The sequence below is a fragment of the Melozone crissalis genome, unplaced genomic scaffold (assembly GCF_028551555.1).
Source record: "Melozone crissalis strain CALT ecotype California unplaced genomic scaffold, PUWL_Pcris_2 ptg000008l_1, whole genome shotgun sequence".
Lineage (NCBI taxonomy): Eukaryota > Metazoa > Chordata > Aves > Passeriformes > Passerellidae > Melozone > Melozone crissalis.
Window position 1 is genome coordinate 6307130 of NW_026535786.1, and position 24413 is coordinate 6331542.

Here is a 24413-nt window from a genome sequence, read left to right on the forward strand (position 1 = left end):
CAGCTTTTACTGAGACTGCTTTGTATTCACTATCCACCTCGACTCTTTCCCTAGAATTCATCCACTCTGGAAAGTGGTGCTTTTACAAGCAAATTGCTTTTGCAAGTAACTCCCTGCATAGGCATAATCTTATTCTGGAATACCCATACAGGCTTTTACTATGAAATATTAAAAAAAAAAAAAAGAATCAAACCAAACCACAGAGTTACTCCAGAAGACCTATCCTACTTAATTACCATGTATTCACAGCTCTCCACTATTTTTATTCATCAGCTGCAGATGACCTGTAGCTTCCCAATTTTGACTTTTATCAGTGCATCAATCCACCTTTTCCTGTCATAGTTCCTGCTGGTGGTAACAGCCTGACATCTGCTGGCTTGAGGATCTCTGCTCACCCATCCATCTCCTTCACACCCAAACTGTGCCACATCTCTCAGCTGCTACAGGAAACAAACTTCTACATTCCCTGTTTTGGGAACATCTGCAAGTTAAAGCTGAAGAGCAGCAGACTGCACCCAAACCCAAGCACTTGCTGATATCACAGTGACATACCTGCTAGGTGGATTCCTTTGGGCAGCTCAGAAAAGCCTAATGCTTGAGCTGCAGGATCCGGCTACTCCACACCAGGTACTTATCTTTGCTTTGGGTCAAAGAGAGCACAGGAACTTATTTCAGATGCACAGTCTGCTGCAAAATGTCTTTTCTGAACTCCCTCAGGGGTTACTCACTCTTGGACTCAAGTGGGAGGATGTGTGTGCTGCAGCTCACTGCTGCAACAGCAGGAGCACATGGAGGTCTGGGCATGGTGTGGACAAACAAGAGACAAAGTCTTTGCCTTCAGTAAGTAACTTCAGTGACTGCTTCCAGACCCGAATATTTTATGTACTCTCAGTTTTCCTCAAGGAAGCCATTTGCTCCTTACTCTTAAGTGCATGGTAATACTATATCATGTCATGTTTCAGTGCTCTTTCACTGAGCTTCAGTACTGCCAGCACACACTGGGCTTGTTTCACACTGACAACTCACCTGCACAGCTATTAATTTTAGTTTCACCTATTAAGAGTGATTAAATGCAGAAAGGCAGAACAAGGTCAGCAACTCAAAAAGCCTCTGGTCATAAGACCTTGGGACAATTAAAGAGAACAATCTGTTAAGGCACATCTAAAATGTCACTGTATAGTTTGATAAACTTCAACACTGTTACAAAGTACAACTAACACATCTTTTGTTCCATGTTTGTTTGTAAATAGGAGAAATTATTTTTTCATTTAAAATTTCTTGTTAGGCTGCTTGCCAGAGATAGGAAATACAGGCCCATGTGTCCTGATTGCCTTTTATGGAATCATCTAAATGAAATAAAATTAAATACTTAGATTTAGAACTTGATTCTGCATCCTTCCTGCCTGAAGCCAGAGTGCCAGCTAGAGGACTGCACCCCAAAAAATATTCAACTTTCCTAACTACAAAGATAGATACCAGTGCAGGCAACTTAACATGCAACAGACAAAAAAGAGTGCAGAGGGAAAACCAAAGCAAAAACAAAAAAAAACCCAAGCAAACAAAAAAAACCGGAAAATTTTTGCTACTAGGCTGAACTTATCCAATGGGGTATTATGCAGAACAGATTCTAAAGCCCACCTTACTCTTCCTATTTCACAAGAGCTAGAAAATTAAGAGAGTGATACTCCAACATGCATATCTTTTCCTAAATTATGGCTAGTTTTCTTTAGAGATGTGATTTACTGGAGTTTTCCTCTGATGTGATCTGCAAATCTACTTCCCCAAAACAAACCACAAAATCACAATGCTCTAGTGAGTCTGTCTTCCAAAACCAAGAGGGAGAAAAAAATACAGGAATTTAAGTTCTCTTTTGGCAGTTTTAGTAACCACACTGAGCAGAGAGTCACGATCCTCTGTCTTGACTCTGACATGCTGTACACACCCTCACTGCCATCAGCCATGTTATTCTTTGCTATTCCTCCCTCAATCTGTAGAAATTTGATACTCCCACAACAGCCACATTGACTCTGTTCAACACACTCACAGCACATCCAACCGTGGACACATCTATGATCCCAGGCAGAACAAACACAAATCCAGACTTCTCCAGAAGAAAAAAAATCACAAGTAGCCATTACTTGGCTGAAGAGCAGAAACCCTTTCAATTCTAGATGATGGGGCTTCATACCTGGTACTAGCTTGTCTTTGCGAGGGTTAGACATACAACATAAGTTTAAAAAAAGTCCAAGCCATAACAAAACCTAATGTTTGTAAGGCAGTCAGAAACAAAAGTGTCACAAATGCTGGTTATTAACCAGAAATTTAAAGAAATTCTAAATCCAGAACATCAAAACAGTGTGGAGGTATTCCAAGGAGTATCTTCTCAAAAGAGTAAAAACTGTGTTAAAATTTTTCCAGGCAGAGGGAAGAAGCCCAATAATCAATGTAAAATTGAATATTTTACATTGATACACAGGTGAAGGGTTTGGACACACAGGAAAGCTGCAGTTGGGGAACAGCAGATGGAGCTGTTGTGCAGCCCAAGAGTGCAGCAGGAGCGGGCAGGGCTGGGCACAGGGGCTGCTGGGTCTCAAACAATTGCTGTACCTCACCATTCTTTATGGAAAGGCATGCAAACAGGTAATAAACCCCAGCGACTGTAGTGATGCCTACTGTAGTACTCAAATTAACCACGTATTTTTATAGCTTTTTTCCTTAAGCAGATGTCATTAAAAAGTTGAACGAGAAAGGTTTTTTCTGCACTCTAACACAAATGAAGTAAGATAAAAGCAATTACTTTTACAACCAGACATAACAGCAAAAAGGAAAAAAATACCTGTTCAGAACACACTTAAAATACCTTAACTGCTGGTTAAAACAATGGCTATGGTATTGCAGCAGATATGTGGTTTTTCCAATTAAAATTTTCATAATTACAACCATGTCCAGAATGTCAGCAGTAAGTACAAGGTCTTCAGCAATCCTAAACAATTTTTAAATTGGCCCTACTTTGTGTGGAAGGTTTGAAGAGATGATGGCTCAGTTCACTTCTAAAAGTAAACAATTCTAGAATTAATGCAAACCAGTTACTCAGCCCAAAGTTCTAAGCTTCTGTAAACAGCACTATGTGGCAAGTTTGATAAAAAATAATAACACAATCATCATCAGTGATGCAACACAAATGTTTTACAGATGAAAGTATGATCTACTGACACAAGAACAGTCATTCTGATACTAATAAGAGGAAGGACAAAATTAGAAAAAGGAGCACTGAAACTCATAAGTTATTCATAAGTTTTTAAGAGAAATTCTTGTCAGCTGAGGCAGGCAGGATGGCAAAGTGAACACTTAAATTTCAGTTCCACATACAAAAACCTTTGTGAATACTGCTCAATTAAGAAAGCCTCGTATTTTCCTGCACACCTTTGAGTGCAAAGACTCACAAAGCATTTGGGGAAAATAAAAGCAAACCTACAGCAGATGGCTTGTGAGACAGGCAGCTCTGATGGAAGACTGTGGGTGCTGCCCAAGGCAGGGCTGCTGGGAACTACACTCCCTGAGCTGAGGACAAATGTCAGTGGGCAGCACAAGGCACTGAGCCCATGAGGATGACGAGAGGAGCAGACTGACGGCTCAAGTCAGCAGCTTTAATCCTTCAGCTCTGAGAAACTTTCTACAGAGAAGTGCAGCTGCTCAGCTCAGGGTGAGGCACCTTCCCCAGACTGGTTTACTGAACAAACTCACACTGGAAGGACTGGCCAAACTCCACCTTGGTGCTTTCAGTTTGAACTACACAGCACCTTTCTGTAGCTTTATCTTATAAGTGCACATGTACCATGTACTTTTGTTAACCTCTCAAAGATTACTTATCTCAAGGTGGTTTTTGCAATGTGCTTTTTTGCTATTTTAAAAGTCCATTAAAATAAAACAAGCCACTCTGCCACACATCTCCCCTGGGGAGGAGACAAAAAAGGCTCACCAGATGTTAGCTATTGTACAGATGTTAGTCTGCTTAATGTACTTCTGGAAGTACTCAGGAACTCAGGCAATGAGTAGAGTACAAAGACAAAACAGGACACATGGGCTAAAACCCACTTCCTTCCCAGCAGCACCTTAAGGTCGTCAGTGACTACAGAGACAGGGCAGCAAAGCCAAGCCTTTACCAGAAAAGACTATAATTCACAGGGCAGTTTTTAACCAAAGGCATCTAATACCATTTGAGGTGGTAAATCAGCACCTGATGGCTTTATGCTTTTGGGTTTCTGGCAAGATTGTGAGCATTTGAAAGCTTTTCTGTGATGCCTTGAATTTCAATCCTCTATGCGATAGCTTTGTTTCCCCAAACTGGATATTGCACGTGAAATCAAGCCAGTTGTTTTACTGGTGAGAAGCCAGGGGATTTTAAGTTGCGCTTTACTCTCCTCATGTACGTGGAGCTGTTTCGAGGGCTCATCCTGTCTGAATTATTTCCTGAGGACAGGAAGATACAGGATAGCCTGAGGATATCCTCCTGTGTGAACAGCAGTGTAGACCTTAGCCTCCCCCTGGAATTTCACTGATGTGTTTCTATTCCTGCTTTTACTCCTGATGGGCTGTGGGGGACTCCAGTCAGCTGGCCCTATTAGTTTTGTTTCCTCTTACAACCTTTGCTTCCTCTACTCAAATTTGAAGTTCATGAGGGCAGGAACTTTCTTGTCATGTCTGTATAAAAAGGAGGAAGGGGTGGGGGGCAGATTTTATTGAGCCTGCCAGGACTGAAGTTTCATCCCACCAGTACCTGCTAAGATTCTCTGTTTGTCCCTGCTCAGTGCAGGAAAGGGAGGGGGAAAAAAGACAAGAAAATCAAGTTTAGCTTTGTTTCATATTTTTCATTTTAAATGCAAGGATTGAGGTGATTCCTTGCTTTCAAGGCTGATAGTTGTGCAAGGAACAGCAGAGATTGAAGACTTGCACCCCTCTGTTGAAATGCATAATCATTTGGTGTTCTGTGGAAGAGCAGGGAGATGTAAACTGCACCTTTTTGCATCAGGCTGTGTAACTCACTAACTGGAAAGTCTTCAATGTAAATAATACCAGAAATTTAAGAGATAGGATCATAGGTTAGAATAACAGAACTGTTTAGGCTGGAACAACACCTTAAGACTGACCATTAACACAGCACTGAGAAGCCCAGCCCAAAACCACATCCCCAAGAACCACAACCACACACCTTCAGAACAGGTCCTCAGATGGCAATTCCACCACTTCCCTGGACATCCTGCTGCAGTGCCTGACAAGCCATTCAGTGAAGATTTCCTACTATCCAATCTAAACCTCCCCTGTTCTAACTCGAGGCCATTTCTTCTCATTCTATTGCCTTTTACTTAAGAGACAGAAACCCACCTACCTATAATCTTCTTTCACAAAGTTGTAGGGAACATTAGGGTCTCTCCTCAGCCCCCTTTTCTCCAGGCTAAGCACCCCCAGCTCCCTCAGCTGTTCCTCACCAGTTTTGTGCTCCAGACCTTTCCCCAGCTCCATTTCCCTTCTCTGGACACGCTCCAGCCCCTCAATGTCCTTCCTGCAGTGAGGGGCCCAGAACTGAACACAGCATTTGAGGTGAGGCCTCACCAGAGCTGAGTGCAGGGACAATCCCTGCCCTGGTCCTGCTGGCCACACCAGTGCTGATCCAGGCCAGGGTGCCATTGGCCTTCTTGGCACCTGGGCACACCCTGGCTCACATTCAGCTGCTGTCAACCAGCACTGCCAGGTCCTTTTACCCTGGGCAGCTTTCCAGCCATTCTTCCCCCAGCCGGTAGCACTGCCTGGGGTTGTTGTGACCCAAGGGCAGGACTGAGCACTTGGCCTTGTTGAGCCTCACACAACTGGCTTCAGACAATGGATCAGTCTGTCCAGATCCCTCTGCTGGGCCTTCCTGCCCTCCCAGAAGACCAGCAGGTGGATTTAACCCAACTCACCACCACTCTCTGGGCTTAGCTATCCAGCCAGTTTTCCACCCAGCAAAGAGTATGCTCATCCAAGCCAGGACTGCCTCTGTCATTGTTATTTTCCACAAGATCCGTAATTCAGAGGTTTTGCTCACCAGACTTAATTTTAATTGTTAAGCCATCATCGTTACCAAACCATATGGATAACAACAGACATGCTTTTTGACTATTTATAGTTTGCAATTTCTATTCAACTATTGAAATAGTCTAGGGCAACTGTTACCAAGTTTTCCTTGACTATAATGAGCTTCCAGCCAACCATGCCCCCAAAGCAAATGCAGGGTTAAGATCAAATCCTTGTAATAGAAAGAATCTATCACTGCAACTGTGTCCATGAGAATGAACTGGCCTTTGATAATTCACACGGGTTAGTGATAGACCTGGCAGTGCTACATTACAAATGGACTTGATGATCTTAAAGGTCTCTTCCAGCCTAAATGTGTTTATGAATCTACACTTCATGTATCTTTCTGAAGCTTCTCTTATGATGCAGAAATCACAGCACCTGCTCTTGTGATGTTTAAGGAAGTCTGATTTTTAGCATTGATTTATCTCTTCAGTGATTAAAAGACACAAACAAGGAAAACTTCAGACAGGAACTCTACCTGAGTCACACAGTTTGGACAGGCACTGGAAAAGACCAAAGAAAATTTAAACAGTGACAGGATATGCTGTAGGAAAACACCAGGGTACTCAGGTCAGCCCTTGTTAGAAACAAACAGTACATGATGAAAGGTTATTTTTATGTTGGAAGCCCAACCAGCTAATGAGAACACAAATTGATTTCAACTTCCACAAACCATTAATAGGTTTATGCTGCAACTGAACCTCCAGATTCTGCTTACCATTTAAAAATGAAGTCCATAAACACATTTTGGCTTTAAAATCCTCCAGCAGACAGTGAAGGTGCTATTCTCTGTTAAAGCTCCTCCATTTGGAAGGAGAAGTACCACAGGCACTCTCACCAGTTTCTGTCCCAGACTTGAGAGCCACAAAGCTCCAGCACAAGGGGGAGAATGGGTGACCAAGGCAGGAATCTCTTCAATCAGCTGTCACTCCTTAACCAGTCTCCATCCCCTGCCACCTGGTTCTTTTCAGGGCCACGAAGAGGCTTGTGCTGCTCAGACTCCACCAGCTACATACCTCTGCTACTAACCACTGAGGCAGTAAACACCCCAAATGTGATGCTTCCATTCAAGGTATTATTTTCCTGGTGAAATTCTTCCACAGGACAAGGGATGGGGCAAAGCATGGGGAACAACCAGCTCAGAGCCCTACTTCACAAGGTGTGATTTCTCAAGGCTGAAAAAACCACAAAGTTGCAATACACCAGCAAGAACAAAGTTACCCTTGTGCAAGGCCTCTCAAACCCCTAACAGGCAAAGGCCACTAATATTTTCCATGTGCCTTCCAGATTGAATTACAAATCCATCACATTCAGAGGATTAACTTCAGAGGAGAGGAAAAAATTGGATGTGAAATGTCAATATGTCACAGATTAAGCAGCATAAAAGCATTCCAGGTTTTTTAAGAGTGACCTAAAGTTCTGTGTAGGACTAATTGTTTAAACAAGAGAATTTGCAAAATTTTACTTTTTCTGATGAACATGGTTCTCATTTGAAAGACTTCCTCAATTTTTCTTTTTTTCTTTTTTGCATAAAGACACAGGGAATAAAAGCATTTCAGATCCAAGATAATATTTTTATTTAGTCAAATTAAATATTTAAACCAGATCTACCTCTACCACAAAAAGGTCTAGAACTGTCTAATTTGCTAAACATTTTAAAAGGTTTAACCCAGCTTACAACTTTTTTATTTCCCAAGTTTTCACAACAACAAACAAATTTGCTTTATCATTCTCCCAAACGTAGTTCAACCACTATTATTTGTATTATATTTTCTATTGCTAATCCTAGAAACGAGGATCCAAGGAAATAGAGATGAACAATGACAACAAACAGGAAAACTGTGTTGTCATCTATCCAGATAATCTTCTAATTAGGCAGGGCACAGACTAAATGACAACAGCTCAGTGCAGGGATGGCAATTTATCAGCATCAAAAGGCTAAGTGTTTTACACGTGCCACTGTGGATCATGCATTTAGTAGCCACCAATTCTGATCAGCACTGAGGTGGGGGGAGAGAAAATCTCACAAAACAAAGCAGGAAAGCAGCAATTACTTCTGCAGCCCTGATGCAACAGCAAAAATACCATAGTGGCAGCTAGTTGGGCAAGCTTGCAACACCAAGGAACAACTTCTGCTTGCAGGGCTGGTAGACAGGATGATGGGGAAACCAGCAGCATTCAGGGAAATATCTGTGGCTCCCTGCACCACCGAGTGTATCCATACTGGCAATCAGAGGGAAAGGACATCACACAGTATCATGGCTCCACGGTATCCCATGCAGACAGGCTTTTCAGTGAGCCATCTGCAGGAAAGAGACACATCTCAAATTTCCCTCCACAAGCACCTTTTCCAGCTCATCTTCACATATCCACTTTGGCTTCAAGCCTGAACAAGCGTGAACTTGTACATAAGCTCTGTATCTTGGCGGCAGATGTGAATAATGGAAAAAGCTGTTCCATCAATTTAAAGTTAGAAACAACAGCACACAAGGATCAGAAGTTTTGTTCTTTGCTCACTGTGTGTGTTTAGAGTAAAACAAGCACGCAGAGCACACCTGACAGCAGCACTCTAACAGCACCAAGTATCAGAACATACTACATGTGTGCTAGAGCTGAACAAAAGCACGAGACAAACTAGAAATTTAAAATAAAAAAAAATTATCCCGTTACACCACAGGCAAAGGGTATCTACTGACTGTTCTTAAAAGAAATGCAATCCCCATTCTTCTTTGTATGTTTAATTCTCTGAATTGACATGCCTGGAAAACAAAGAAATTAACCATTTTGTGAATATTAGTAAGAGGGCCCAGTACAGCCTGGTTTACCCCCACTAAATTTCTTATAAGCCTCACAGCTTTAGATATAAAATCCAAATATGACAGGATGTATGAAATAAATTAAGGTATTTGATTTTTGAAAGCTTAAAATTAAATAATCAAGTTTGACTTCTGGTCTCTCTCTTGGCAAAATGCTACAAATTATCTGCGTGATCTACAACAACTTCTTATGCTGATGGCTGGTTTTGATCAAAGACAGATGAAGAAATAGATACAGAACTCATTAGCATAAAATTTCATTTTGAACTTCATTTTCCTCCATATCTCCCCACCAAAAAAAAAAAATCAGCTCTAAGACTCTACTTCAACTTGTAGAATCTCATGGCACAAGCCAAATTTAATGGAGGCAACAGGAGTTCTCATGCACATCTGGCTTGGGAACAGCTTGCTACTTCAGCCATAGGCAGTTCTGCTTACTGTTTTGTTCTTTAGACTTTGTTTAATCAAGACAGCCTATCAGAAATCTTTCAGTAGCCTATTACAGCTTTGAACGATTAAAGCTAGTGAGATTGGCTCATTTTCAGTGAGGCAGTAGTGATCACTGATGTTTTTTGAGTCACTAGTATTAACTGCTCACTTGAAGGAAGAGGCTGCAAGTTGTGAGGAAATTGTTTCCTGATTAATTTGAGAAGTTGATGTCTGCATTGTGACCCCACAGATAAGTAGTGCATAAAAATAAAATTTCACTGACAAGCTTTAACAAGTACTTCCCCGTTTTCCTGTTCACTGAGTAAGAGCTATTGTTCCTGGTTTATAGCTTACAGTTCCCATTTTAAATCATGCTATGAAATCACAGAGAAAGAGCTGCCAAGAACCCCTGTACTACCTGATGAGTAAAACACGTATTCCAAGTAATTCACCTCAGAGACAAACATCAACATCACTTCTTCTCTCAACACCGGCATAACTTTTAATTGGTACCAAGGGGCTCTGTAAAAAGCACTTTGTTTTTTCCTTCACCAGAAGCCAAAAGTGCTATTGTATTATGGTGCCAGGCATGAAAAACAAACCCATCTTAACTATTCCCGACATCTGTTACTATTCTGAGTCACAATAATATGCTAAATAAGATGCTAACCACAATTAAAAATTATAACCTCAACCCATCTCAGTGTCTTCCTAAACAAGTTTTAGACCTGTGATAGAAAATTACTTCATTAGGTTTAAAAAAACATATTCATTCTAATGTTCACATTTTCAATCAGGGTATTTTCTATACCTCAGAATTTCAGTCTGTAATAAAAAATAGGGTATTAAAGACCCCTGATAAAGCCAGAAAGGATCAATTTGCATTACTTTTTAAACTTCATCACTTTGAAGCTTCAACATATCTTCCTTTTATGTACACACAATATGAAGTGTGCATGCATTTCAGAGCACAAAGACTTCATGTGAATTTATTACAAGATACTGACATAGGTGTGAAACCTAGGAAGTTATGAAATGTAATCAGAATCCTTCTTTTGGAAGGGGTGACACAACTGACTTGTATTAGTTCAAAAGACAATCTGATTGAAGGACCAGACTCAGGAAGTTGCTGAACAAAAATTAATTTGTACTTGTTACGCTTGTTCTTAGACAAAGTCACAGCGGTTCACAAACTGTGATTGAGGTGAAGGGTTCCTCAGCACAGAGTCTCACACAGCCATCAATCATCAAACTGAGTGAAGAGACACCAGGTCCACTCTCCTCTCTAAGATGAGTTTATCACTGAGAAGCCTTCAAATATCAGCAATTTTAAGGCATCATGCTCTCAGCAGTACTGCATATAAAGCACCACAAGTCCTCAGGCTGTGGGTTTTGTAACACTGGTATGTGTGCCAAAGACAGACACAAAGGTACAAGACAAGGCTCACCAAAAGTCAGAACTGACTAGTTCCAGACCCTCCTCAGTATGCTGTAATGTTATTTCTGCTTGGGTAAAGAGAACTGGACGGATCTTGGATGCCTCACCAAGTCATTCCAATGAATTTGAACTGTGGTCACAGACCCAGCTGCTTACAAAGAAGCCATCCCAGCAGTGGTGATCCTGCTACAGCTCTACACATTCTACACATCATTCTCTCTGTAAAGTTCCATTTTGGATGGATTAATTTAACACACAAATCACAACCAACTGCGTAGCAGGCAAACAAATTACCACAGACTTGCCTACAAAAGTCACATTAATACATCAGAAAAGCTATAAAGGAAATAATCATCCCCTAAACACACAAAATTTGTTAAAGATGTGGCTGATGGCAGAGTTTCTCCTTCAAGGACCATCTCCTCTTCTAGGTGTGCATGAGGTACCTTTTTACTGGAGTAAAAACTTTGTATTTCACTCATACATAGGAGGAGTAGAGGGCTGAAAGACATCAGTTACTTTTGAAGGGAGAGGAAAAGAAAAAAAAAAAAAATCACACCTCCAAGATAAAATAATAAAAGCTATTAAATGCATACACAAGTTAGCAAACAACATAAGATGCTAGTCACAGTGACGCAGGCACTGCTTGACTGATTTCTCAATATTCTAGACTTTAGCCCCATCATCACAGATGTCTGACACTTTAAGTGGTAAACAGGAGGAAGTTTAATGCAATGAGCATTGAGCTTAACTCTGACCCTGTTATTTCCCCATTTTTATGAAAACAGACTTTAATGTCACTGATTCACAGCAAAAGCTGACACTAGACACTCAAACAATGTTACATGTCTATAGACTGTCATGCCCAGAGATTCCAATAAATTATTCACAGTTATCAAGAAGTAACTTTTTAGGCAACAAATCATGTAAGGAATCTATTTACCCTTTCAAATTTTTCTTCTGTAGAAGTATTAAGCATTTAAAGACTCTATTTAAAGGTATGTTTAATATTAGGTATAAAAACATTTCCTTTGTGACAGCATAGTATTTTGCCATATTATGAAGTATTTTTTTTTTATATTGAATGCTTTTAGATAAATTATTTCAACTTGTGATGAAAATCACCAAAGAGAGAAACAAGAATCAAATCAGGAACCTTAGCTAAGAAGAGACTTGGCAGCAAGGAACACAAGCAGATAATTCATGTCATAAGAAATATAATGTAAGTAATTAAACTTCAACAATCTTGAGAGGTGGCAAAGTGTCACCCCACCTTATTTACCATGTTAATCACAAACATAATTTTATGTTGCACTACAGGACAATAATGCAATTACAAATTCCCAGACAAGAGCACTGAGTGCATGCTTTATCAGGGCTGAATGCCATCAGTTCTACACACTGTGCTACTGACAGTGTCCTATGCTCTCCGTGAGATTGGACCTCTCATGCTACCCCTGTATCTTTCAAGTGTCATGCAGCAGAATTCAGATCTTTGATGAACAAACCTCTCACACTCTGTTCAACAATATTAGTAAGTCTTTGGAATGGAAAGCAAGGATTTCCAGGCTGGTGAACGGGCTCCCTCCTTCCTGCAGCAGCCGCTCTCAGCCAAGATGGCTGTGCTTGAGGCATGAGAGGAAGAGACAGAAGGGTGAACAAGATGGGGCATCAATATTTAAAATAGGTTGTTACTGTGACTGTTCCCTCCCATCTCTTAATACCTACGTCCCAAAATCCACAGGTCGCAACCCCACAGATCTGCTGCTTTGCTGGCAGCTGGATGGCACCCAGGGCTGAGGAGAACAGCCAGGTGACAGCACGGCCCCGGGAGGAGGTGAGGACAGAAGTGTGACAAAGGGTGGCTCAGCTCACAGCACAAAATTAGTACCACTGATACTATGATCGCAATGTGCAACAGCCAGTGTGCCGCGACAACGAGGGTTAATTACAGCACTGCTGCAGGAGTGGCGTCCTGGCCAGCACTGGCCACACACTGCCGAAGTATCTGCACTATGCTCACAATACAAGCCCAGGGCTCTTAGAGGAGTTAATGCAGGACACAGATCTCAAATAATTACCTGAGTGGACATGGCAGAGATGTTGGCAAGACACAGGAATTCTGTGATTTATGCAGGGAGATACCTGGAACAGGAGCATTCCCAAACCATTAACACTACCTGCAGAAGACTGTAATCTCAGTGGCTGGATTTCTCACTAAAATCATTCCAAATCTACCTTCCACCTCAAATGACAGGGACCTTGACCCTAAAATTATTCCATAGGTATTTAGCATAATCTTACAAAGATTATCTGTTTTCTTTACATCTGTCCTCTCTGTGAGTGTAATCTTCCCATTTTGCTCACTCCACCATAACTTCATCTTGTACAAAGCTGAAACAGGAGATATCCAATCCACATATCATCCAAGATGCCCAGCCATAAGTTGCACCAAGAGACATTTAAATAAGATATTAAAATATTTTTTTTCACTGACAGAGTTATTAAGCATGGAACAGGCTTCCCAGAGGAGTGGTTGAATCAACAATCCTGGAGATTTTTAAAGAGATGTAGATATGGAACTTGGGGACATTGCTTAGTAGTGCATTTGGCAGTACTGGGTTAATAATAGATGATCTGAAAGGTCTTTTCCAACCTAAATGATTCTATTCTATAATTCAATTTAACCTAAACTACTCTATTCTTATTATTCTATCCTAAATTAAACGCCTTCTCCTTTGCACCGCTCCCTATGCCGACCAGGGCATGAAATTCAGACACATGCTCCAAGCCTGATTCTGAACAAACCAAGAGAGGCCTAGGACTAGGAAAACATCCACCTCCCTTACTGTGCCTCCCAGCAAAAACAACCATTGCCTCCCCCAGGAAACCCAGGTACAGAACAGGGGACGCTGCAAACACTGCTCGACACATCCAAGGAACTGCTGACTGCTTTTATGAAAATCTATTAACAAGGAGGGTTTAAAGCCTGATTCAATAAAACCACACCAACACTTAAAGACATTGCAGAGCCCTCTCTTCTATCCACATGCCATGGATTTCACCAAGGAATTGCTGGACAAGACAGGATGACAAAGTCCAAGTAAGCAATAGAAATCTGTTTCATGTTCCATTTTTGCCTTTTTTTCTAATGAAACTCGAGATAGTTTACTAAGGCGGTAACATAAAAGTGGATCTTTATTGAAGGCTTTCAGAGGCAGCTATGAAAACATGTCCACAGAAGCCCAGCCCCACAGGGCTGAGTATATTTTTAGAGGTTTTGAGAAATCAGAATAATTAATAAAAAGCAGCAGTTAGGAGGACAAGTGGTGATGCAATTCCCCCCCCCAGGTCAAGCCCCTTCTCTGGAGTCCCCCCTTTGGCACCAGCTGTACTTTGTCCATGAAATGTATCTCCAAGAGCTGTTCTCAACCTTGGCTCCCTGAAAGAGCCAAGATAGGAGAGGGACCTTGTGCCCCCTGGGGCTGGAGCTCTGGAATTTGTTTTGTCTAGGGAAAGGCCATAGAAAATAACTGGAAAAACCAGCCACTAGTACAACGGGCTACAGAGCTACGAATATACGTGCGAAGAACATAGAGAACGTATAAAAGGAAAAAAAAAGTAAAAACGAAATGGATATCACCATCCAGGGAAAAGCTATTTTCCTATTTTGTTCATCCAGGGAAAAGCTATTTCTCCCTGCCCATGGCTGGGGGGGAAGGTGGAATCAGACGGACCTTTACGGTGCCTCCGAACCCAAACCATTCTGTGATTAAACAAACAAACAAAAGTCCCCACGCTGCGCTGTTCGCAGGTACGATGTATGTGCAGCCGCGGAGCGCAGCCCCTCGCCGTGTGCAGCAATACTTTAAATACCTGCGCTTAACCGGAACACGCACGGCTTGCAATATTTTACCGAAGAGAGCCGGCACTCAGCGCTTTTTTAAAAGCCTGCAGCGAACACTCGTGTCCCGCCCGCGGCCCGAGTGAGGCTGATGACAGAGGAAAGCGCCCCCCGCTCCCGAAGGAATCTCCGTCCCCCCGCAGCCGGCTCCCACCTGCTGCCTCAGGTAGCGCGTCTGGTAGGGCCCGGCCGGCAGCGAGGCGCTCCGGCGGCGGCGGAGCAGCGGGGCGGGCAGGGCGCCGGCCGCGCCGAGGAGCGGCAGGAGCAGGAGGAGCCGCAGCATCGCCGCGGGCGGCAGGAGCGGCAGGAGCAGGAGCGGGAAGGGGAGAAGCGGGAGCGGGCTCGGCGCCGCCGCTTTATCCGCGCCCGGCTTCCCCGCCCGGGGCTGCCCCGCTGGGAGCGACGGGGCCCTGGGGGCGGGGCCGGCCCACACGTGCAGGGGCGGGCCCGAACCAGCGGCCCCTTCCCATTGGCTGCCGGTCGGCCGTTGGCCGGGGCGGCTTCCATAGGTGTTTCGGCCGCGCGGCTTGAGGCAGGGAGGCAGCGATTGGCTGCTCCGAAGCACGTGACCCAGCCGCCTCTCCGCTCCGCGCCGTGCGGGGGCGCGGCCGACATTCTCGCTCTGTGATTGGGCGAGACGAGCTACTGTCCGCTAAGAGTGCATCGCGATTGGCTGAGCGCAGCCTCGTCCCGCCCCCGTGGCGGCGCTCAGCAGCCGCACTTCCGCCCTTCCGCTCTGCCCTCAGCCCCCGGCCCCGCCCGCCGGCCCAGACCCCGCTGCTGGCCCATACCGGCCCGGGTGAGTGGGACCGGAGCGGCCGCTCGCTCGCTGTCGGCTTTGGGAAGGCTCAGGGGTGCAAACGGGAGCGAGATGTGTTAACCACCCCTGCTTTGGTTTTCCTTAGGGAGAGAGCGAGGCAGCGGGATCGCCAGAGGGCAGCAGGGACCGCGCTGAACGGCAGCGAGGGCAGCAGCGCTCTGAGATCGCCCGGCCGGGCACCGAGGTTTGCGTTCTTTGGTTTGTTACAAAAAGTTCAAGTAAAACAGATCTGTTCTTGCCGGCCTCTGTCAGTGTGCGTCCTGGTAGCGAGTGCTGTATTTGTGCCGAAGGGAAATTGGGCTGGAGACCTCGAGTCCGTTTGTTATTGACAGAACTTGTGTGAGCACTTCCACGCTGTGCTTTGTCTCCCCTATTTCAGTTTAGCATTTACACGCTGTGCTTCATCTCCCCTATTTCAGTTTAATACTTGCAGTGTTCTCTGTTTTCTGGGGTGTGCGTTTGTGGTTTTGTTGTGTTTTTTTTAATGTCTCGAAAAAGTGCACGTAACAAAAACTATGTAATAAACTTCGCTTCTGGATTTCTGAGTTGAAAAAAGGTGGGAATGAAGCACCTGCTAGTTTCTCCAAGCCCACCTTTTTGGGCAATAAAAAAATCAGACTCAACTTTATTTCTCCTCTATATATTGATGTATTTTCCATGTACTTTTTGCTGTTGTCTTGTACTAAAACAAAGTCTTTGTTACTAGAACAAAATAGTTCCCTTTTGGTAAGAGTTGAAGGCATTTACCATTCAATATACTGAGTCAAATTAGTTTCTGTTAATATGTATGTTCTGAAGAGATGGGTTTTTTCTTATTGTGTTTGGCCCCCTATTACAGCTTTTCTCTTTTCCTACCTCAATTTTCCAGATGTAGGGAATAAGGGAATATTGGGATTCTTTTTTTTTTTTTTTTATCTGACCTATTCAGAGGCAATGAGCTTAGTCACTCACATTTTTCTAGTACTCAGTGTTACAGAACTTGTGTTCACCAGGATGCTGAGAAAGGTGTTCCAAAGGGCAAAGGAATAGCCCATAAGTTTAACTTCCTGGTGGCAAAATATGACCAAACATCACTGTTGATTATAGAATGTGGTAATTTTTTTTTACCTGTAAATACCATAGTTGAGTCTCTTCTATCTCTTTGGTCTTTTGCCTCTCAAGGGAGTTTTGGAATGAAGATGTGGAATTCCCTTCCTATTCTGCAGTTTATATCAAAGAGAGATTTATCTTTAGCTGTGGCTGTGATAAAAGAGCTTTTGCACATACAGACTTCTAAGGAGTTGTTTGATTCAGCTGTAGAGAACATTTTGGCCATTTCAGTGGGAACTCTGTGGTTTGAGGTATTGGATGAGGCTCCAGGTGGCTTGGTCTAGTGGAAGGTGTCCCTGCCCATGGCCTTGGGGCTGGAATAGGTGATGTTTAAGGTCCCTTCCAACCCAAACCATTCCAGGATTCTGTGATTGTTGCCTACATTTTCCTGACATCTGCTGAGAAAAAAAGTTCTCTGTCTAAAATACTGGAAGTTTCCTAAAACTTGACGTTTTTGGGCACAATAGTGTAATAAAGCCCAAATAAATCTACAGGAAAGTAATACTGAATAAAAATAAATTCACTCCTATTTATTTCTTTAGTTTATAATTTATTTGTCAAATCTGTGCAGCCTCTGTTGACCAGGAGCTTCCCTTTTAGCACAAAGAGCATGATATGGGAGCAAATAGAGTTTGTGTTGTGAGCCTTTTTCAGGATTTTCTGAGTAACGTCTCCAAGTCATTGGTGTTGAAACATTTGTAGCATTACAAGTGCAGAATCATTTCAGTTTTTAACCCCATGTTGTGACTTCAATCTAAATTAAGGAAAATAGTTAAAAAGCTGTTTCCTGCAGTGCTGTGCCCAAGGATAATTCTGATAAAGATCCCTAAATTCAAGTGTGTGCAATGGTGTGCAAATGGTGTACAAATGCCATGAACAGTTCCTTCATGTTGCATAACTTTATCCTTTTTTAAATTTTATTTTTTAAGAGGTAATTTATAGAATTTCTGTTTTCAAAGAGAGATCATAATGTCCTGAAAGCCGCTGTTCAAAATGTTCAAATAACCCAACTGAAAGCAGTTAATGTTGACATCTCATGAGAACTCTTCAAACCATTTCAACTTTCTCGTTTCAGGTGATGCTGTGAGCACATGAATGGTGTGCAGGGACTCTTGGCTGCCTCAGTGATTTCCATCCAGAATTCCTGCTTCATCTATCCTGCCTGTCAAAACTGCTTTTCTAGGCTGATACTGCATTCCAGGAGGTATGTCCTGTTTGGGGGATCATGTGCTGATTTCCATTAACTTACTAATTTCCATTACTCTGTTAGCTGAACCCTAAACAAAGTGATGAAAATCCAGCCCCTCCAGATCAAATCCTGATTTTATTTTTTCATCTCCTTCTACAAGTGCAGTGCACCTGCATGACTCTTCACTGAGTGCATGTCCAGAAAGGGATGAGCTTTCTTTTTTAATTGCAGCAGTGGGTGAAATCTCTGACACTCAGAAGAAGAGTAAATCAATGAATGCCAGCACTAAATAGAAGGAGCTGACTTTGTAAAACAAGGATATCTGTTGTCTCAAATGCTGAAGTACAAAATAACAGTGCTGTTTCCTGGTTATTTTTTTAAACCTAGGTATTTATACTCAAGCTGCAGGAGGAAAAATCCCAAACCAAAATGAAATGTGAGAAAAGTGAGCACAGGAAATTCAAAAATTCAAAATTGCACCCCAACAGTCTCTGAAAACCCACTGTCCCTTCAATTTCACAACAGGCTAGCATTTAATAAATCAGTGAAGGAAACCAGAGACATTCTGTCATAATACACACATCTTGCTCTGAGCCTTTGGTAAGATTAATGCTTCACCTCAAGGAGTAAAGAATAAGGAAAAAATCTTACAGTTCTTGATGAATATTTGACACATTATAGTAGTAATATTTACAGCTGCAGATAAATTCTTACCTCAGCAGTAATTAACAGAACTTCATCTATTCAATCTTTTCTATCCTTTTACTGTCTTTTGTCAGGTTCAGCTGTCTAAAATGTGGCCGCACAGGTGAAGCTAAAGATGCAAGCTACAGATATAGATTGTCCCTAAAGATTGCTGACACCAATGATTTGTTTGACATCACTGTTTTTGGAAGTTGCTTAGATCCATTCTTTGGGGTCACCGCAGAGAATCTGCAGAGGTAAGGAATAGATTGTCTGACCATATAGCTGCTGCTATTTGTTCAGCCTAAAATAACTGCAACCAGCCTAGATGGTGGGAACATGAGTGGGAAGTAACTGCTAAAGTGCTCCCTTCCAGCATTTCCTTGGTACCCATCACCTTGAGAAAGTGGGGAAGTTAGTTTCTTCCTGAAGTCTTGATGTTTTGAGATGGATTACTTCTAGGTAGTAAAAGAAATCCTCCTCTTGTCTATTGAAGGCTGCTTCTACCTGTTAAGTGAGCCTCACTGCTTGGTTGGTTTGGTTTCCTCCTTATGTCCTTTCTCCTTTTTTTGAGATGATTGAATTTCCTTTGTCTAAGTAAATTGGCTCTTCCAGATAGAGCCTCTGGCTTTTCTTTTTTAACAGTTTGAATGCACCTTGTGACTAATTGGCAGTATAACCATATTTTCCTGAAGAAAGAAGGGATTTCTAAGTCTGTTAGTCCTCAGAGCCTGACCACCCACATTATAGGCTTCAGATTTTCGGAAATGTGAAACTGCCAGGATGGGATATTCAGATAGATTCCCTGCTTCTTTCTCTAGTCTGTTATTTTCCCAGTGCCTTGGCTCATAGATGAGTTATTTGTAATGGCATATTAGCAGCATTAATAACATGCCATGACAGGCATTCTGCCCTACACTGCTGTACTGCTGTCAGCTGTGGAAAGCAGTTATTTCCATGTCTTGCATGGATACTGCTGTGCTGTAAAGGCTGGGCAGGAGGGATGTGTAAGGAGCAGCAGCATCTTGACCAGCATTGTACAGTCACTGTGGTGGCAGGAAAATCACAACCACATGGGGAACACCTGAAAATTGTGTGTGTATTGACCTTGTTCAGAGTGGTTGTTTTGTTTACTTTATCTCACTAACAAGTTAGGTGAACTAAAGAATTGAATTTATAGCTTCTTGGTTTTCCTGTTTTCATTCTGAGTTTAGTTGAAGCTAGTACAAAATATTTTCCTTAACATGTGTCCTCATTAGCACTATAGTACAGCTAAAATGCTGTGTAAGTCTTCTTCCTCTGTTGATCCAATACCTCTGTGTGTTTTTATTCTAGGTATATTCAAGACTTCAATCAGCTGTCAGGAGAAATAAGCACAGAGTCAACTGCAAGAGCGTTAGTTCAAGCAGTGGAAACCTGTTTCATTGGAAAAAGGTTTATATTTGGAGTGAAGGTAACTTTTAATCCACATTATGGCCTTTTAGTGAGTTTCTGTAGCCAGTTAGGGGTATAGACTGACTTATCAAAGCTTCAAGTACAACTTCTTTTTGAGAAAATTTAAGGCTAGGACATGAGAAGGACTCTGCTTCTTTTCCCGAAAACTCCTGTGGTTTGGTTTTTTTTTTTTTTGAATGAGTCACATCCAAAAATCATCTTGAATGGCAGTAGTCAGCTTAACAGCTTGTCAGGGTGCTTTTTGGAGAGCCTGAGCAATGCCAGTTCCTGTGCATATCAGTAACAGCTTGCAGCCTGTAAAAAAACCATGTACGGTTGGAGCAAGAAACAGACTCTCTTTCCAAGCACTGCCCTACCTTTCCCATGCTGTGTATTCTCCTTTCCAGTCTGAAATGTAAGGAAAAGCACATCCCCTTGTAGCATTTTAATATTTCTGGATTCAAGAGCATTTTCAAAATGTTGTTAAAGTACAGCTGTTCAGCATCTGCATTGGTGGCTCTTTTGTGTGTTTAACACCCTTTGAAATATTAGTTCTTAGCAATATTTCTATAGAAACAGTGTTCAAAGTTCTCTTCAAGTGGTGCTTATGTGAGTCATTCATATTGTGAAATCTCTGAACTAAATCCTACCTGGCAGGTGTTTTGCCTCTCCCACAGCTTGTATCTGAACTGAGATTTTTCCTGGTGGACAGCACCTTAAGTAATGGAAGTTGGAGGACTTAATGGATTAACTTTACTTACCGGGAACCCTTGACCTGGTCTCTGGGCCTGATGCCTTGACAAATAGAACTAATCCTAGATATCAGCAGCCTTGTGGCTGCTCGTGCACACACAAGAGCTGAACACACATTCAAAGACTTTGTTCAGCCCTTGACTGTAGACATTTCTGTGCAGTTGTGTTCAGCTGTGTGTATGTCCCAGATAGTTCTCAGAATTAGCATAACATACTTTCTAAAGACTTACCTAGTAGGGTGTTGTCCTTGGCTAACAGCCTTCAGCCTCAAACTGTGCACAGACTCAGGGAGGAGGAGGGTTGTTGGAGATAACTGTAACTGCTTTTTGGCCTCTCTGGCTTTGCCAGACCTTGAGGGGTAGATGAGAAAGGGTTTATCCACTTCATGAAATATGAGCTGATTCCCTCTCCTTTTAATGTCATTTTTCACCTGTAATTTCAGTGTAGAGAGAAGCAGGTTTTATACAGGATTGCAGTTGAAGCTCCTTTGAAACACTGCTCTCTAAAAACTCTGAGCAGATGAAGGTCGCAGCTTATTTCCCTTGCACGGATGCAGTGCACAGAAAGTACCACGCTGGCTTTGGCAGCTGAGCTGCCAAGTCAAGTGTCTGCTTACCAGAGTGCTTTGTTTCAAGTGCTGCCCAGTGCCTCCTGCATAAAAGCAAAGCACTGGCCTTAGGCTGCCAGCCATTCACTCTGAACTGCACTAGAGGAGGCCCGGAAGCATTCAGTGCCCTAAAGGGAGGAAGAAATTTTCTGTGAAGTCCTTTCTCAGAGTTCTTGGTTGTTTTTCCAGCTCCAAAACTCTGTAATTGCAACAAGCAAAGAACTTCTCACTGTGATGCCCTTTACAGCCCTTGCCAGGGTTTATTTCCCAGGGAGGGCCTTGTGTGATAGACTGTTTTGTATTCTCTCCCCTGCAGATCCTGACAAAAAGGGAGATCTGAATTTACGCCTGACTTAGAAGAACATGTGTTAATATTTTTTTCTGTTAGTTTATTGTTTTTTTGTTTTCTTTCCCTTCGCCCAGGTTTGTGCAAGGGAAGATGGAGGGCATTCTGCTGCCAGCAGCATCTTGCAGAAGTGTTCCAGAATTAATAGAAGCACGAAAAGCCTTGTGGCGTGCCAGATCTTCCCGCCAAGCGCTGCTGTTACTGGCTTCACTGTTATCAGCTGCTTAGATCATCTCCTGCATTCGGCACAGCTCAGGAGCTGCAGGAACAGCTCAGATTTACCTGATGCGTCATCAGCTCCCATAGATGAACCTCTCAGTGAGCTCAGCAGCTTGTCTAGCCTGAGCAGGAGCTCCTGTTCTGTTCAGTCTAGTGGCAGGGAAAGTTTTTTAGGGTGCTGGCAGCAATCCTTAAGTCTGACTTCATCTGTTGCTTGGGTAACAGCGGAAGACTTTCCCACTCTGGAAGTGGGAAAGCTGGTGAGTGAACAGCATGAACAAGAGGAGAAGCCTGTCTCTGCAGAATTGGGCAGTGTAAGCCTCAACAATCAAACTCTTTGGGACTCACAGTTTCTGATCTCTGCTGTGAAGGAAGGGGATAAAGAGAAGGATAATGAATCAAGTTCTCAGCTTAGTCGGACTGACAGTATCTCTGCAACGGATAAATTGGAGTTTCCTCTTCAAACACCAAACATTCTCATGGAAACAGTTCCAAGTTGTTACAACATCCCTTGGAATATGAGGTAAGAAACAATTACCCAAAAACTAATAGTAGAAATTATTCTTATGCAGAAAAATCCCACAACTCCCTTGTTTGCAAGAGAGATGCCTCAGCTCCTAATCACGTAAATGTAACTGGAGTGTCTCAAATGGACTCCACGCTTTGGGAAGAGCTCCCATTGTCAGAAAGCCTAAATGAATTGTTGGCCAGAATAGAGGATGGCAGGAGTGTTGTAACATCACCCAGCCTTGATGCAGGCAAACTTGTCCATCTTGAGAGCAGCAAGTTGGGTGTAAATGTTAACAAATCGTATTCCAGGCAAGCTGTAGGTGATTTGCCTGCAGCCAATGTCTCAGGGAGGCTCTTGCCAGCAGTAGGGAATGATAGTTGGGAGACCACAGTGTTTGCTTGTCTTCAGTCAAATGCAAACCCTCCAAGTGACGTCTCACAATATGAGTGTTCCCCTAGTGATTTATCTTCAACCCTCAAGGAAGGTGGAACGTCCTCACCAGTTACACCAGAGCCTTCTGTTTCTCAGAGCAGATGTGTGCGCTCCAGAGAAGCAAATAATGACCCTGCAAATTCACCTTGGTCTTTTATTAGGCTGCATGGAGAAACCTCCTGTTCAAAAAGGAGCAAGACAGCCACCTGTGTGCATTCTGCATGTGAAAGCTGTTTAGCTTCTTGTGAAAATAAAGAAAACTATTCTACACCGAGCCAAAAAACAGATCTTATACTCACAGAGGCCCAGGTCTCTGATCCACCAGCTCCCAACAATGCAAGAAGTTTATATAAAAGAGAATTAAAACCATTGACAGAACTGTCAGATAATACCTTCAAAAGTGTTAGTAGGAAAGAGCTGCAGTGGAACAACATCTTCCCTGAAGGCAGCTACAATGCTTCTGCTGATCTCTTTGATGCAAGTGTAAGAGATGTAGCAAAACCTGTGGAATTCTTAAATAAATCATGTAGTTCTTCAATACAGGAAGATACTTTGACAGAGAAGGTCACAGCTGAATCAGTGCTTTCTCCTGGAGGTGTTCCTTGTAACAGTTCAAAATTGAGCTCATCCCTACCCAGGTCCCCTCATGCTTTCAGTAAGCACAGCACACCTGTAACTTACTCCTTCTGGGATTCAGAATACAGTTCAGTTTGTGCTCAGGACTTTGTTCCTCATTCACAGTCAACTCCTATGACAAAACCTCTGCAGAGACTATGGCCTGTTGGGGAAAGAAGCTCTTTCACCACCCTCTTCACCCCTAAAGATCCCACTAAAATCCATTCCAAAGGCAAGCGATCCAGGCCTTCCTTTCAGAACACTCTGCTGCAGCAGCTTACCGGCAGGTTAGTGAAACATGAGAGACCAAGGAGCAGGAAGGACAAAGAAAGTGGTAGCTCTGCTTCCCAGAAGTTCCTGAGCAGCCAACTGCCTGCCAGCTTGGAGGAGTGGATCCCTCCATCTTCAACCAAAGGGCTGAAACCAGCTGCATCTTTAAATTTAAAAGCAGATAGCTGGGCTGCTGATTTGCAATCCACCTGTGGGCACACTGGCAGGAACCCTATTTCTGAAAGCAGAAAGAGCAATGAAAATGATGAAAATTTCATCCAAAATGAGAGAATAAGCCCTGGGGAAAGAGCAAGGATTCTAACAACTCCTTTATCTGCAAGTGTCACCAAGACCTTGTTTTTAAGTGATCCTGTCCTGAAAACTTGTTCCCCTTCAGAAGGTGAGAATCACCTCTCAGGTGGAAATTATTCAGGGGTTGTGTTAGAAAGGCCAACAGTCTGGTCCCCTGAGCTGTTCCTCCAAGCACGGACCCCTTTGTCCAAGAAGCCAAAATACTAGGAGAGATACATTTCTATGTTGTGTTCTTTTTAATTTTTTTTTAAACTTTAGGGAATTATCTGGTGGAAGAGAAGAGCTATTTAAAAGTTAAATTGTTTATACACCTGTCAGCATGTATCTTGCAAAGAGGCCTTGGGTTTATTTTCAGACCTTTGTACCACAGAGATGAGGGAAATGAGAATTTGTAGTTACTATATTCTCCTGAAAATTAATGAGGATGTGCA

At 42.7% G+C, this 24413-nt stretch overlaps 2 protein-coding genes across 2 annotated transcripts in view; one reads left to right on the plus strand and one right to left on the minus strand.

Moving 5' to 3' along the window:
* PRCP (prolylcarboxypeptidase) overlaps positions 1 to 15085 on the minus strand; it is a 27673-nt gene extending 12588 nt beyond the window's left edge. The window contains exon 1 of the mRNA XM_054270078.1: positions 14856 to 15085. Within this exon, the coding sequence (XP_054126053.1) occupies positions 14856 to 14984 (129 nt within the window). The 5' untranslated portion in view covers positions 14985 to 15085. The remainder of the gene's footprint in view (positions 1 to 14855) is intronic.
* DDIAS (DNA damage induced apoptosis suppressor) lies at positions 14791 to 24413 on the plus strand. The gene is given in 7 exon segments (XM_054270075.1): positions 14791 to 14867; positions 15607 to 15705; positions 17686 to 17814; positions 18579 to 18740; positions 19819 to 19936; positions 21701 to 22292; positions 22295 to 24413. Coding segments are annotated over 5 exon segments (2880 nt in total). The 5' UTR covers positions 14791 to 14867; positions 15607 to 15705; positions 17686 to 17701; the 3' UTR covers positions 24190 to 24413.